The sequence below is a fragment of the Lates calcarifer genome, linkage group LG20, assembly GCF_001640805.2.
Source record: "Lates calcarifer isolate ASB-BC8 linkage group LG20, TLL_Latcal_v3, whole genome shotgun sequence".
Lineage (NCBI taxonomy): Eukaryota > Metazoa > Chordata > Actinopteri > Centropomidae > Lates > Lates calcarifer.
This window is the reverse complement of record NC_066852.1, coordinates 20928949-20942870: the sequence shown is the minus strand read 5'-3', so window position 1 is coordinate 20942870 and position 13922 is coordinate 20928949. Positions and strand designations below refer to the sequence as shown.

Sequence of the window (13922 nt, the reverse complement as noted above, 5' to 3'; positions counted from 1 at the left end):
GGGGGGGGCAAGACAGAGAGGAAGAGCGATCAGATGAAGATAAAGGGAGTAAATGAATTGTAGAGGAGGCTTTGGAAATTTTGTTTATACAACACTCATGGCCATAAAGCATGAGGAATTGTTGCAATGAAATTGAACTGAAGGAGATAAAGGAGGAGCAGGGACTCAGACATGAATGGAAGAATGAGAGGGAAGAAGAACTGATAGGAGGATGATTTTAATATGGGAACCTATAACTGCCTCATCAACATGTGAGCTCCTTCCGTGTCATGCCAATAAAGCATATCCTATTAGAATTTGAAGAGAGAGAGAGAGAGAGAGAGAGATGTTCTGGCTTTCATCAGTCACATCTCGCTGTGGGAGGGGGATTGAAGCGGCTGCCTCGGAGCTCTCCGGTAACAGAGACAGTAGACGACACTGACTCACACAGCCGATCCACACACAGCACATTTTAGACTCTACTCCTGACCTGCAACCTGACAAGCCGACAGGAGGAAGACGATGAAGACATAAAGGAACTTTCCTCCGGGTTTTTTTTTCGTCTGTTTTCAATCCGCTCCTGACAGCATATTTCTCTTTACAATCGGGCATGAAATAAAGTCAGAATGAATGTCATTGATTCATAAACAGCAGATGGCGGCGAGTTGATATATCACTAAAACACATCAGAGTGTGTTGGGACAAGGTGTTTTCCCCACGCCTCTTATCAAAAAACAAAACAAAAAAACTGCGGACAAGACAACTTCGTTTGTACCAGTGGTGGACCTTCTATTTTCATCTTTAATTTTGTCAGGTATCATCCGAACCCCTCCTCCTCCTCCTCCTTCACCACAACTACCACCACCACCTCCTCCTCCTCCTTCACCACCTCCTCCTCCTCCTCCAACCGTCTTCAACAACAGCCACCGAGGAGACAAGACTACAGCCTGCCTGCCAGCGGTCAAAGGGAATCAAAATTTAGTCACAATTTAGTCAACAGCGGCTCAGTATTGGACTCTCACAAGGATGCTACTCCAGCACTGACACTACTAGACGATCCAAACAGCCGCTGCCAATATGTTTAGGCGAGGTAAGAGAAATTCACTTGTTTTTTGTTGCTGATGATGGGGAGCGCGTGTGGCTGGGCTGTTTATTGGTGTGTGTGTGTGCGTGCGCCTGTGTGAGTTGGTACAAATTCTTGGAGTGCTTTTTTTTAATTTTAATTTTAATTTTTTATTTTATTTATTGATAAATGGAGTCGCAGGGGAGCTTCTCGGTGCTGCCCTAAAAACTTACCAGCCGTCCTTTATCCGCTCTGTCGGTCGGGGCTGGGAAGACAAATTAAATATTTATCCACTTCATGTAAAAATTATTCTTAAAATAGCGAACCGCTGCCGCACTGCAGTTTGTAGGACTTGCCTGCACGAGGATGGCTGGTATTGTTTCTGCGCGCGCGAGTGTGAGTGAGAGAGGAAGAGAAAGCGAGAGCGTGTGAGAATGAGACTGCCAGAGAAAAGTTCACAATTGTGTCTTTTGTGATAAAAGTTTCATCCGTTTGGGCACTTTGTGTGCGCACGCCCTTACGGCTTGGGCGCGCGCGTGCCTGTGAGCGTGTGTGGTTTAAATTGGCGTGACAGAACGAGGCGCCCTGCCTACCAACAGCAGGATATTTTGACTTCAGTCTGCACTGAGGGAGAAGGTGGCTCTCCCACCTGGTCCGCGAGCCCGGAGGGAACGAGAAACTGGTTGACACACGCCCAGCACCTCGCTGTTTACTCTCACACTGACACGCGGCACGTTTTGTGGTGAGAAAAGGTATTAGGTTTTACCACAATGACCTTGCTCGTGTATATGTGACGACAGGGAGGCTCCAATCCCTCACACAGCCTCCTCTCGGTGCACGCACGCGCACATGAACGTGTGCGACAAAGGGGAAGACCAGTTAACATCACTTTTGACACATACTAAAAATTTGTCAGAAACTGGTGTTCCATTTCTATAAAATAATACACATTCAATTACAATTTTAATTATGATGGAAAATGCTGAAGTACACACACACACACACACACACACACACACACACACACACATACACACACAGACACACAAATATACATTCTAAAGAGAAGTGTTTGCTGAGTGGTGACTCATCTGCCAATTCACAGCCCCCCAAAAATACAGTGGGACTCCAATGAAAGGCAGATTGTCAGGGTACTCTTTTGTGATGAGTGTTGTGCATGGCTGACTGAACTCTGAGAACATAATAGAAAAACATTCTTTAATAGAGATGCTGGGAGTCTGTCATTTGTCATTTCAGTGCAGCCCAGCGCCGAGGAGGGAACAAACACGCACACATCCATGCACATCATTATCTATTAGCTCACTTGGTTGGCCCAAGTCAGGGCACAAGCTGGGCGATCTCCTCATTAAGGGTGGGACGTAATGGGCTTGACAGAGGGCTGATTAGTGCTGTCATTGTGTGTGCATGTGTGCTGTGTATGACAGAGCAAAAGAGAGACAGAGGGAGCTTGCTGGCTAGAGGGAGACAAGCTTTAATTTTAATCTTCCTGTAATTTCAGATGGATAGCACCCACCCACATAGACACACACATGCACACACACACACACAGTGGTGATGGCTGATGCGTTGCTTTGTATCTCCTCCTACAAATATGTGACTGTCAGTAGCAGTAATAAAATTCAGAGTAATTGTGCAGTCTGCCTGAGATACAGTTATCTATGTCTGTCACCTTTACCCACAGTGTCTCTCTGTGGTGGGATAAAACAAAAGCAGGAGAGTGAGGAGAAGGAGGATAAGTGTTTTTGTGTAATGAAAACTCCCTCTCTCTTCCTCTCCTTGTCCGTCTCTCGTTCTTTCTCTATCTCTCTGCTTGGCCAGTTCCTGCTGCCAGCCTCAGTCTGAGAGGAGAGAGGCCTGGCAGGCTGATTGGCTGCTAGCTGGCTGGTTTGGGTAGCTGCCGAAGCTTTGTTTCCCTGCTTGTTTGAAACTGGATTTGTTTCCCTTACTTGACTTTGCCTCTGTCTCCAACTTTTTCAGTTGTCTCTCTGTTTATCCACAGTTATTTTGCAGTCACATACACACCGACACTGCATGAACTCAGAACATGTCCAACTGTAAGTTAAGAAAATAAAAGCTCTTTGATTGAGAATGACACAAATGAAAAGACTTATTATTATTCAGAGCTGCCTTAGATTAATCTGGCTCATAGTTTGTTTGTTCATAAAATGTAAGAAGTGTGATAAATGTCTATAATAATGGACATAAATGGGCATATAATTATAATTCATCAAATCCAAAACTGAAATTTCATTTTCATTTTCATTTCAACAGTCCAAAACCCAAAGAAATTTCGCTCACTATTATATACGACCAAGAAAAGCATCTGATCCTCTCATTTAAAAAGGTGGAACAAGCAAATATTTGGCTTTTTAGCTTGGAAAAAATAAATTGATCATCAAAATAGCTGCAAATGAATTGATTTTCAACATATTCAAGCATATTAACTTACTGATATGTAATAATAATAATAATAATATTTACAAATTATTCATTTACCCTCTTCTATTGGTACATGTGGATTTGAGCATGGAATTTTGTAGCCAACAAGGGCTGTGCTTATTCAGGTACTGATTTTGCCAAAGCTAAGCACTTTTTCACATCTATTTTTTTCCTTTTGGAAAATTGCAGATTTGATTTAGCCATTTTCTACATCTAATGCACAATTAACATTCATAAATTACAGGTTAGTACATAATTTTATTCAGAAAACACAATCATTCAGTGCAAGGTGCCAATGCTAACAAGTGGAGCTGATCAGGAATCAGAATGTGTGGATGAATAAAAGCAAACATGTGGACAAAGTTTTACAGTCCTGACAGGGGCAGAACTTCTTATCATCTCTCCACCCATCATTCTGCTTTCAGTCGAGGCTACATTATCTCATGCCTGTATACCATACAAGTAGCATTATTTTGAGGCATTCTGGGAAGAGTATTTGTTAAGCGGCAAACTGCTATCCTCTGAATTTGCTGTTGGAAATATCTGGGATTCAAAACCTAAGATAAGAACATGTAAACATTTGAAAAATGGGCTGTAGATGTTCACTTTTGCTGGTGTTCGAGCTGGAGTGAGACTTAAATACAGTGATTTTGAAAATGCTGGTTGAATATATTTTGAGTTAAAGCGATGACAATATAATATATAGTTTGGTCTGCAGAGAGCTGTGCTGTGTCGAGGAATCTCCAGGAGAAAAACAGTTGTTAGGAACAGTCAAAAACTATTATTTGCACCTGAATTGAACTTGCTTGCTGATACATGTTATGTTATGATACACATACAACAGACTGCTCTATTTAAACATCATTTAACGTGCTGATCTAGCCAAGAGTGACACTGTGGGGACGCCCTCAGACAAAATAGAAATAGTGACCCCAACTCCCCCAACACAGCTCCAATTTTTTTTTTAGCTTTTATTTGTTTACTACATCAAACTGGCACCATTAAAAGTATGCTGTGCTGCTTATTAAGAGTTCCTGATTGCAGTTTAACCCATGGATGTACAGAAAACTATCACTGTATTACCTTCATATGGAAGAAAACTTAAAAATGTGGCAATTCTCAGGCAAGTTCTGATAAGTTATAATAAAGATTTTTTTTTTTCTCTGGTTTCTAAGCAGATTTATTCACAATGGACATGTGAGATAATTATATCCTCAGGGAGCATAAGTCACTGAATCTAAAAATATGTTTATCATGTCTTTGTCCAGATTTGACTGAGAAGGAGTGTACATTTTGATGAACCTGACCCAGTATCTGTACCTGATGTGTCTCTCCTTCAACTTTTGATCTATACATTTCTTGTAGTATAGTTTATATATAGTATAGTTTGGAGGAATAACATCATGAAATATGTGTGTGTGAATAATTAGCCCTCCTACTTCTTGAGCTGTGAACTTGAACTTCCCTTCAAAGTCCCTTCTTCTTCTCCTCTTATCATTACTTATTACATTGATTTCATCCTCTTGCCTTCGCTCTTGGTTCCTCCAATGAATATACTGTAATTCGCTAAAATTTGCAGTATCTGAAGTAGTGAAATGTTCTGTGATATTACCTTCAGCCATGATAATCTATAACTAACTTCAGTTCTCTACTGAAATTCACTGATCAATATCAATATAAAACGGTAAAATTGCAAGTCACTGTTCATTCAGACTAGAGCCTCAACCTTGCTTGAGGGCCAGTGGCTTTCTCTGGGCCTAAATGTGAATCAAGTCTGGCCTGATTATGAAACTTTCCAGCAGTATTATGGAGTTCCTGCTCAACTTGAGCTTAACTAAATGAGAGGTTTGTCCTGATTTAAACCAAACACTTTCAGTGCATACTATACGTTCATGCAGAAATGTTGACCTGTATGTATTTCAAAGTAGTGAGTAATTAATTCTAATTAGGTTGAAATAATTTATCATCTCCAAACCTGTGTTCTCACAGGATAAATTTCATGTAATCTATTTTTTAAAATGTATACAGCTGATGGCATCGTGACAAAGGCTAATGTCACATCCTTCCTCTCTCAGATCAGACAGCTGCATTGGCACACATGCATTTTGCCCACAGGCCATTGTCAAGTCCACAGTTAAACAATTAGAGGTTGCTGTTACTCTTTTGTGTTGTTGTGGATGTGTGTGTATGTGTGTTTACTGGCATCTATGATAGCCTTGGTAGATGATAATAACATATGGATTAGTGACAAAATGTTTATTCGGGTCGTGAAGCACCAAATGGTGGGGTAATTGAGTGCTGAGATTGATCCAAATTTGCTCTTGCAGTACCAACATCCTGAGGCAGTGGGCAGATTTTGCAGATTAGGCAGAGGGACACAATATAGGGGATGTGGTGCTTGTTGCGGATTTTGTGGATATATTATATTAGGGAGCTAAACCATCTTGGGATTTGATGACTGGAATGGAATTCATATGGTAATCAATTACATCTCTAATGCAAGTCACAGTGGAGAACAGGATGAAACGCATCAGCACACACACAGCGCCACACACAGCGAGTGCCCGTGCGATGGCTGTGCATATCAATGACCTTTGCAACCGCTCCTCCTGCCTGATCTCAAGGTCACTCACAGACTCCTTCTTTCTTCTGCTGCCGCATCTGAGCTTGGTGTGGTCTGCCTGCTGAATTCTATCTCACTGTTAAAGTCGCACAACAATTTTCTGGAATGTGCACGGCACGTACAATCGATACGCTGCATATAAATGCAATAAAATAATTACAGGCATTGATGTTTTACAAGCTCAGAGCCTCTGCAACTGGTGAAGTCTCACAAACGCAACGTGAGAAAAAGAAACACTTAATGAGCAGGGATTGTTTTGATGCTAAATACACGAACACCAAGTGCTACAAATTATGCTGTACAGAGCATGAAATGGCCCTGGGGTGTTTCATTCCAACTTTCCTGCCAAAAAAAAAAAAACTCCATCACACATTCATCTTTACGTACAAACATACTGCTTTGCACATTCAATATTTTTCTCTAGGTTACAGTGCAAGTTAATGGAGCCAGCCATAGCAAAGGAAACATTACTCTGCACTATTTTTACATTGTTCACACCAAAAAAACAAAAAAACCCATAAGGCTAGCACAGCAAAATGAACAAAGTAGAAATGGTTTATGCCTCACTTCTCGCTAATTAGTCTCATACAACTTGTGTAATTGCAGCTGCAGTAAAGTTGTTGCTGAAGTGTTCGTAAATACGGTGCACTAATCTGCTTATGAATCTCCGCGGTTCACCTTGAGAGCCGGCTGCACACACAGCAGGAAGGCCCTGTGTGAATAGAGTGCCCAATCAAATGAGACATTACTCCCTAGCAGGAGCCCTGTGGAGCCCTCTGATTGTAGGTTCACTTAGCAACAGTGAGGGCCAGTTGTGCCTGTGCTGTGTATGCATTTGTGTGTGCACGTGTGTGTTAGAGAGAGAGAGGGGGAGAGAGAAGAAAGTGAGATGCATGGGTGTGCCTGCATACATTAGTGTGAGCGAGTTCTTGGATGAGAGGGATACAAATGTGTGTGATCACATAGCAAGAACACAGTGATCGTCAGGATTTTGTGTGTGTGTGTGTGTGTGTGTGTGTGTGTGCGCTGTTGTAAATGTCAGAGAGCTGGAGGACTAGAGGAGTTATGCCGAGCAGATGCTGATGCAGACATGCAGAAAGAGAGGAAAGCCAGGGAGAAAGTGTGAGACAGACACAGAAAGATGACACGGGAAGAAAATAAGTGATTATTTGGAAACAGACTTCACCTGGAGGATAAGACAGAGAGAGCCGGTGGCAAGTGAAAATGGAGCTGACTGGAGCTGATATTTTGTGTGTGTGTGTGTGTGTGTGTGTGTGTGTGAGTGTATGTGTGTTTCAGGCTGATTTTCAGCTTCTCCCTCTCTGGCCCAAGAACTTTGGTATTTTCCTGTCACAGTCACTTGCAGCAGTGTCCTTGTGAAGTGAATGAGCCACCACTATTTATGTTAATGCTGACACGTCTTCTCTTATAAGCCATAAACCTAAAATGTACACAATAGACATTTGTGAAAATAGTTGTATTTGCTTTCTCTCTGAGAACGAGATGAGGAGATGGACGTCATGCTCATGTCTTTACATTAAGTACAGCGCTAGAGTAGCTTAGCTTAACATTAAAGCTAAGGCAGGGAGAGGCATCCATTCTGGCTCTGCTCAGTTCAACAATACACCTGTTAAGACTAAATAACAGGTTGTATCTTGTTTGTTTAACCCATGCACATATAGAAATGTAAAAACAACAAATTGTGACCATATGTTGGATCACGCATTTGAGCTATTTTTTAACAAAGAGTAGTTTATCCATCTGGCTATAATGCTTGCTGCACACTTGATGCATCAACATCAGATTCATGTTGATATTTTCACCTCATAAAAAAAGCAATAACATCTATTTTTTAACTATTCCTTTAATCTTAAACCATTAATATCAACCTTCTGGAAAATTGTCAACTATCTTACACTAGTCCTAAAGTCCCATATTTGCTCACTGTTGCTGAGGCATTAATAAAAAGTGATGGCTCCCCTATTGATGAACACACACCACATAGCACATTCCTGAACACACTGACAACGGGGAAAAAAGACATTCAAATCCTCTGTGTCTAACTCCCACGCCGGAACACCCCCCCCCCCAAATCTCCTCTCCTCCCATGTCTTCTCCTCTGTAGCTGGTTCGCTCTGTACCTGTTGAATAATTGATAGCTGTTTTGGTTTCCGATAAGGCGTTTGGGGTCCACAGCTCTAAGCAGTAAGGGCTTGCTGCTTTCCTCACGGCAGATCACACGACTCAGTCCATCCCTTCACTCCCTCTCTCTTCCCTTTCTTCACTCAGCCTCCCCTCCTTTATTTAATCTCTTTGTATACTAATCCACGAGGCAGGTATTCTGATATGTGCCATTCACTGTAACATGTTTGCATGTGTGTACGGCACTGTAGCCAACAGCTCCTATTCCACGGTTTATTCTAGATAAGCTTTTGATATCCATCTTCTTCTCCTGATTACAAACAGCCCTGCAAACATAAATAAATGGAATATGCTGGATATTACCATGGAAACAGAATTTACAGAGACAGAAAAATAAGTAATAAATAAATAGGATAGGGTTGCCTCCATAGATTGGCTCATCTCTGCAGCTGCCCTGCTATCACATGCATGTTGCTACATGGGATCTGAGTCATAATCTAAGCTTCTTCTGGCATCTATAGGGGATAGACAAAATACCAGAAACACCCTATGAGGAAGAATTTCTGCTTTGAAGTGGCTGAGTCACCATCGTAAACACTTCTAGAACGGTGGGACAAATTAGGTCAGGGAAAGACTGTGGTCTGGTTGAATACAGAAAAAGTTCACAGTGACTTCAGACACCTGCTGGTGACCCCACTGCTCTCAATACACGTGGTGCTTAATTGATTCAACAAACCAGTGGTTATGTTTCCTATGAAACATTCTCACTGTTGCAGTTAAATAAAAAATTAACTGTCTCTGTGATGACTTTGTAGAGCAATAAAGTTTTTGTATCTGATGAGCTGTCAAAATTAATGTATCTGTTATTCCAGTCAGCCACCCTGGATTACATTTCATCATCTCCCAGATCCTGAAACAACACACCCCTACCTGTGTAGCCCCTTTGTGTTTTTTTAATGCGGGGCCTGTTTTCAGTCTGAACGCCTACTTATGGCCTATTTACCTAACGAGGACCCCTGGTGGCTGTTGTCTATCAGGAAGAAAGATGAAGGAAGCGTGACGGTGTTATAGCAGCGCAGCATTTTGTAGGGAGCAGGATGGGGCGGATGGCTGTGTCTCCAGTGTAAAAGTCACACTGGAGATCCTTTATGCTCCTTACAAAAACAAGTGCTGATCATTTCCAGTTTCTTAACAACATACAGATCCATACAGATCCAAAATCCTCTCATAGGTCTTTGTCGAAGGCAATTTTGTTGTTAATTTTTGACCGACCCCTTGGTCATTGAGATATGTATTTCATTGATATAGTGAATATCTAGCTGGGTTATTTTTGACCAATGGAGCTACAGTTCACACTGCAAATCATTTTCTCTGCACTTACTTTGTATTGAAAGTGTTTCTATCCCAGACATCTTTCATTGTGAATGCATGCTGCACACTGACATTCAACCTCATATGCTCCATTCATATTGTAGCAGTGCTTGTACTTTAGTTACTTCATGGTTAAAAGTCATTTTTCATTCATTATTTATGTTGTTTTGTCTACCCCCTGCAACAAATCTCAAATGGAGCACTTGAGTATCCCAAAATGTATTGGTGTGTTAATATGCATGTTTAGAAACTGCCTATAACCTTTTTTTTTAATTTGTTCCCTTGGCTTCTGAGGCTCTCTGCCTTTCTGTCCCTCTCCCCCTTCCTGCTACATCTGTATAGTAAAGTGTTTAGAGCCGGTGCTGGCTGTTACCCAGCATGTGGGGAATTGAAGGAGATGGGTTAAAGAGGGAGAAGAGTTCATCAAACCCCAGACAACAAGTCAATTTCTCCTGATTTACCACATCAATCCCCATCTGTCTTCCTATACACACATACACACACCGAGACATTGTGTGCCTGCACATAGATAATCACTCAAAGAGACACATACACATGGATTTAACTCACAAGCTCGCTTTTACATTTTCTCCCTCTCTCTCTGTACTGCAGTATAGACAGACAGGAGCGGCAGCAGTAGCAGGTCTTACATAACTACATCACTGCATTAACAAGCCCATCTGCCTCTGACTGGTGCTTACACTTACAGTTACAGCTCTGTTAAAATGATACACTCTTAGTACAAGTGCACAAAATGTGAGACCACCATATAAGCAGACTGACCAGGTGAAAACAAACTGTGTGGTTCCCATATTATTTTGCTCTGTTGAACACATTTTCATTCTTAAAGACTTACAACGTATGGACGACAGTTTCTGTAGCCTTTGTATGAACTAAAAGTCAATGGAGTTTAACTGCAAATTTTAACTTTAAATTTAGATTCAAGGCAAAATGACAACATTTGCTCAGTTTAGTATTTCAAATGTGTTTGATTTAGGGTTGCAAATAACAATTATTTTCGTTATTGAATATTCTACCGATGACTTTGTCAATTAACCGATGATCCGTTTTGTCTATAAAATATAAAGGAACTGTTAAAAATGCATTTTATAACTTCCCACAGCCGAAACTGTAATATATTTTTTATTTTTGACAACAGACAAAAGATATTTAGTTTACTGTCATGTAGGACAAATAAAAATGATCTAATGCTCACATTTGAGAAGCTGGAATGATTAAATGTTTCTCATTTTTCCCAAAAAGTTACTAAAATGATTCAATAATTATCAAAATAGTTGCTGATTAATTTAATCAGCCCCTCATTGCAGCTGTTGTTTGTTTTCTAACTAAGTAATTCCAGCAATTTGAAGGCATCATGCTGGGCTCTGAGAACTTCTTCTTTCAGCCCTATTGCTGCCTGTTCTATACACCTTTATGTGCTTTTTTTCAAATCAGCTTACTGCTTGATTCCCAGCACGCGCACAGAAACACAAGCGCGCACACAGAGACATTTGCCAGCACCCCCCAGTGAGTTTAATGAAGTTCATCCTGATCCATTTTTACTGGGCTAATCCAAGTTGGGACCAAATTCCTAAAATACCCATCAAACAAACAGGGAAAAGCCAAAAACTGACATCACATCCTAAAGCCCACACATAGGTACACCAGCTCACCACACAAAGACACTGACGCACAAAATGGCTGAAATTAGACGTAGCTTCTATTTTGCTTGAGTCTGTGTTTGGTGTGTGCTTCAGAGTGACGAGAGGAAGTAAAGATGGAGCGATGTGAGAGAACAGGAGATGAGTGAAGTGTGAGAGAGTGTTGTTTGTCTGCTGCCACAGCTTGTTTGTGTCTCCGGTCTGAGTCTCATTATAACACAGAGGCACTTGTGTGTGTGTATGAGCACAGTGTGCATGCATGTGTGTTTGTGTGTGTGTGTCACACTTAGCCTTACATAACAATCAGATGCTCAGCTGGGGACACTGTACAGATGAATCCCAGGACATCCTTTTATTGGCTCTAACGTGGAGGTTTTCTGGAACACAACTAAAAAAGTAATCAAAGACCAAACTTTTACAGTACTGGAAAAGTTATGACTGTGTACTCACTCTAATATTCAAGTAAATCAGCATCATATTATACATCGCTGCACAAACCCGCAGTCATTTTCATGACATTACATTTATATTTTAGGCAGCACTGATGCTCTTTTCCAGAATGAGTGAGTCAGAATACATCAGATGGGCTTTTACATATTTTGTTTTTAGCCGATTTTGTCCTTGCCATATTGAGTTCCTGCCTGGAATGGCTATTTTTGTAGCTGAGTTATAAAATACAATGAATGATGTACTGTGCACAGTATAATACATATTGTATGTTGTGGATAGCATTATTAAAATTGAAGAAATATTCTAGGAACAAAGCTATCTTTGACATATGAATAGAATACATTCAGTACACTAAACCAAACCTGATACTTTCTACTCCATGTTCAGCAAATTAGAAATGATTTGTACCTGGTGAGCCCAAGGTAGTGGATGTAATAATCCATAGTGAGTTTTCCTTTTATGTAGCGAGCTTTGATTTTATGTCAGTAATCATTCAAATGCTAGATCGTGGCTAGGAATGAAACATCTCATTTATGGCATGTTAAGAGTTGTCTGGTACATTTGCTGTTGAATTATGGTGAGATTATTACAAGTTGATATCATAAGAATGGACCAAAACGTTCACCCAGAGCTGTAGTATGTGCTGAGAGAGACAACATTAAATATAGTGAGCTTTAAATAAAAGTGTCAAGATGGTATAGCCATTGTTGATAGAGCTGGTTTATGGGTGTGCTGCTGTCCCATGTAAGTGGTGTTTATGAGGGGCTTGTCCCCTGCAGCATCTGTGTCGGAGGGTGTTGGCACAGTTAATGTTAAGGGTGAGGGTCTGTTAGAGGATGATTACTGCAACACAGAGACCAGTGTGCGCTTGGCTCTCAGCTGAACAGAGCTTTACTGTGGAGAGAGGGAAGAAGGGTGAAGACATCCACGGTGCACCCTCCGAACTCACTCTCCCCCCTTTAACCAACGCTGCATTAATCTTCTTAAGCTGTCAACATGGCCTAAAACTGACAGTGCACAAGTGCGCAGAGAAGAGGAAAAACTCCCGCCAAGTAGACAACAGCTTGTGACTAATAGTGAGTTTAGTGCAGCTCACCAAGCTCATAACTGAGTTGTAGCACCATCACCTCAGCACAATTCAATTACTGCTTTGAGAAAGGTGCTTACCTCAGAAGTTTCTGCTCACTCATGAGTCAGTCCTACCTCTCCGCCTGGCGTGTGTGACCTCCTTGTGAACTGAATTTTGGGACCATCCCCGCCCCCTCCCCAGATGTTTAATTTATCAGATGGCACCACTGACTCATGAGTTAATGTCAGCTCACCCACACAACATGAGACATTCATGTGGTTGTGCAGGTGTGAGTTAATGAAAGGTGTGCACGCGGAAGCTGTGTGAAGCAAATGCTGCAGCACTGCGAGGATGTGTGAAACAGCAAGGAAAGGGGGAACGAGGCGTGAGATGGGTGGGCAAGAACAGAAACATTCATGCTCATGAGCTTCACAGGACAGAATTTTTACACCTATGCTTGCACCTGTTATTTACTGATATAATGACCTAACAGATAATCACAACACAGCAGATGCCTACCTAATAATACGGTGAATCCCAAAAAGCCTGTATGACCTGTGTTGCTGTTATGATTACTACCGTGCTACTGCCCCAATAAGGATCTGGCAGCTACACTGCAGCACAGCTGTCATGAAGATGGGCTGCCTGCCCAACTACACCAGCTGTGCCAGCCCAACCATCACTTAATCACCCTGGGAGGGAAGGAGGGAAGGAGGGAGGATAAGATGTGAGGTTAAAAAAGAAAGAGCGAGTGGTACTGTTGAGGATGTTGGTGTCAGAGTAAAAGAGTTGAAGGAAAACTGCAGGGAGTAGAGAGGAACAATGGAAGAGGCAGAAATTTGGGGAGGGCAAGTGAAGAAGTGGTGAGGGAAGAGGAGGGGGATGCAGATGCTTAAGCAGGAAGGACAAGGTGATGGATTTGAGAAGCAAGAAATGCAAAGAAGGAGGTGGATGTATGAGAAAAACACGGAGGTGTGAGGCGCAGGAAAAAGTGGAGCAAGAAGTGAACCGAGGAAAAGTCTAGACAGATGAGGGTGAGGAGGAAAGAGAGTGTCAGAGACGAGAAGTGTTGAAGAGTAATGGCAGCTGGAGTGATAACATGAG

General features: G+C 41.6%; 1 protein-coding gene across 1 annotated transcript in view; it reads left to right on the top strand.

Moving 5' to 3' along the window:
• The first annotated feature begins 321 nt into the window (after positions 1 to 321).
• The window catches only part of LOC108893975 (reticulon-4 receptor-like 1), a 78998-nt gene continuing 65397 nt past the window's right edge, over positions 322 to 13922 (top strand). The window contains exon 1 of the mRNA XM_018692487.2: positions 322 to 1069. Within this exon, the coding sequence (XP_018548003.1) occupies positions 1057 to 1069 (13 nt within the window). The 5' untranslated portion in view covers positions 322 to 1056. The remainder of the gene's footprint in view (positions 1070 to 13922) is intronic.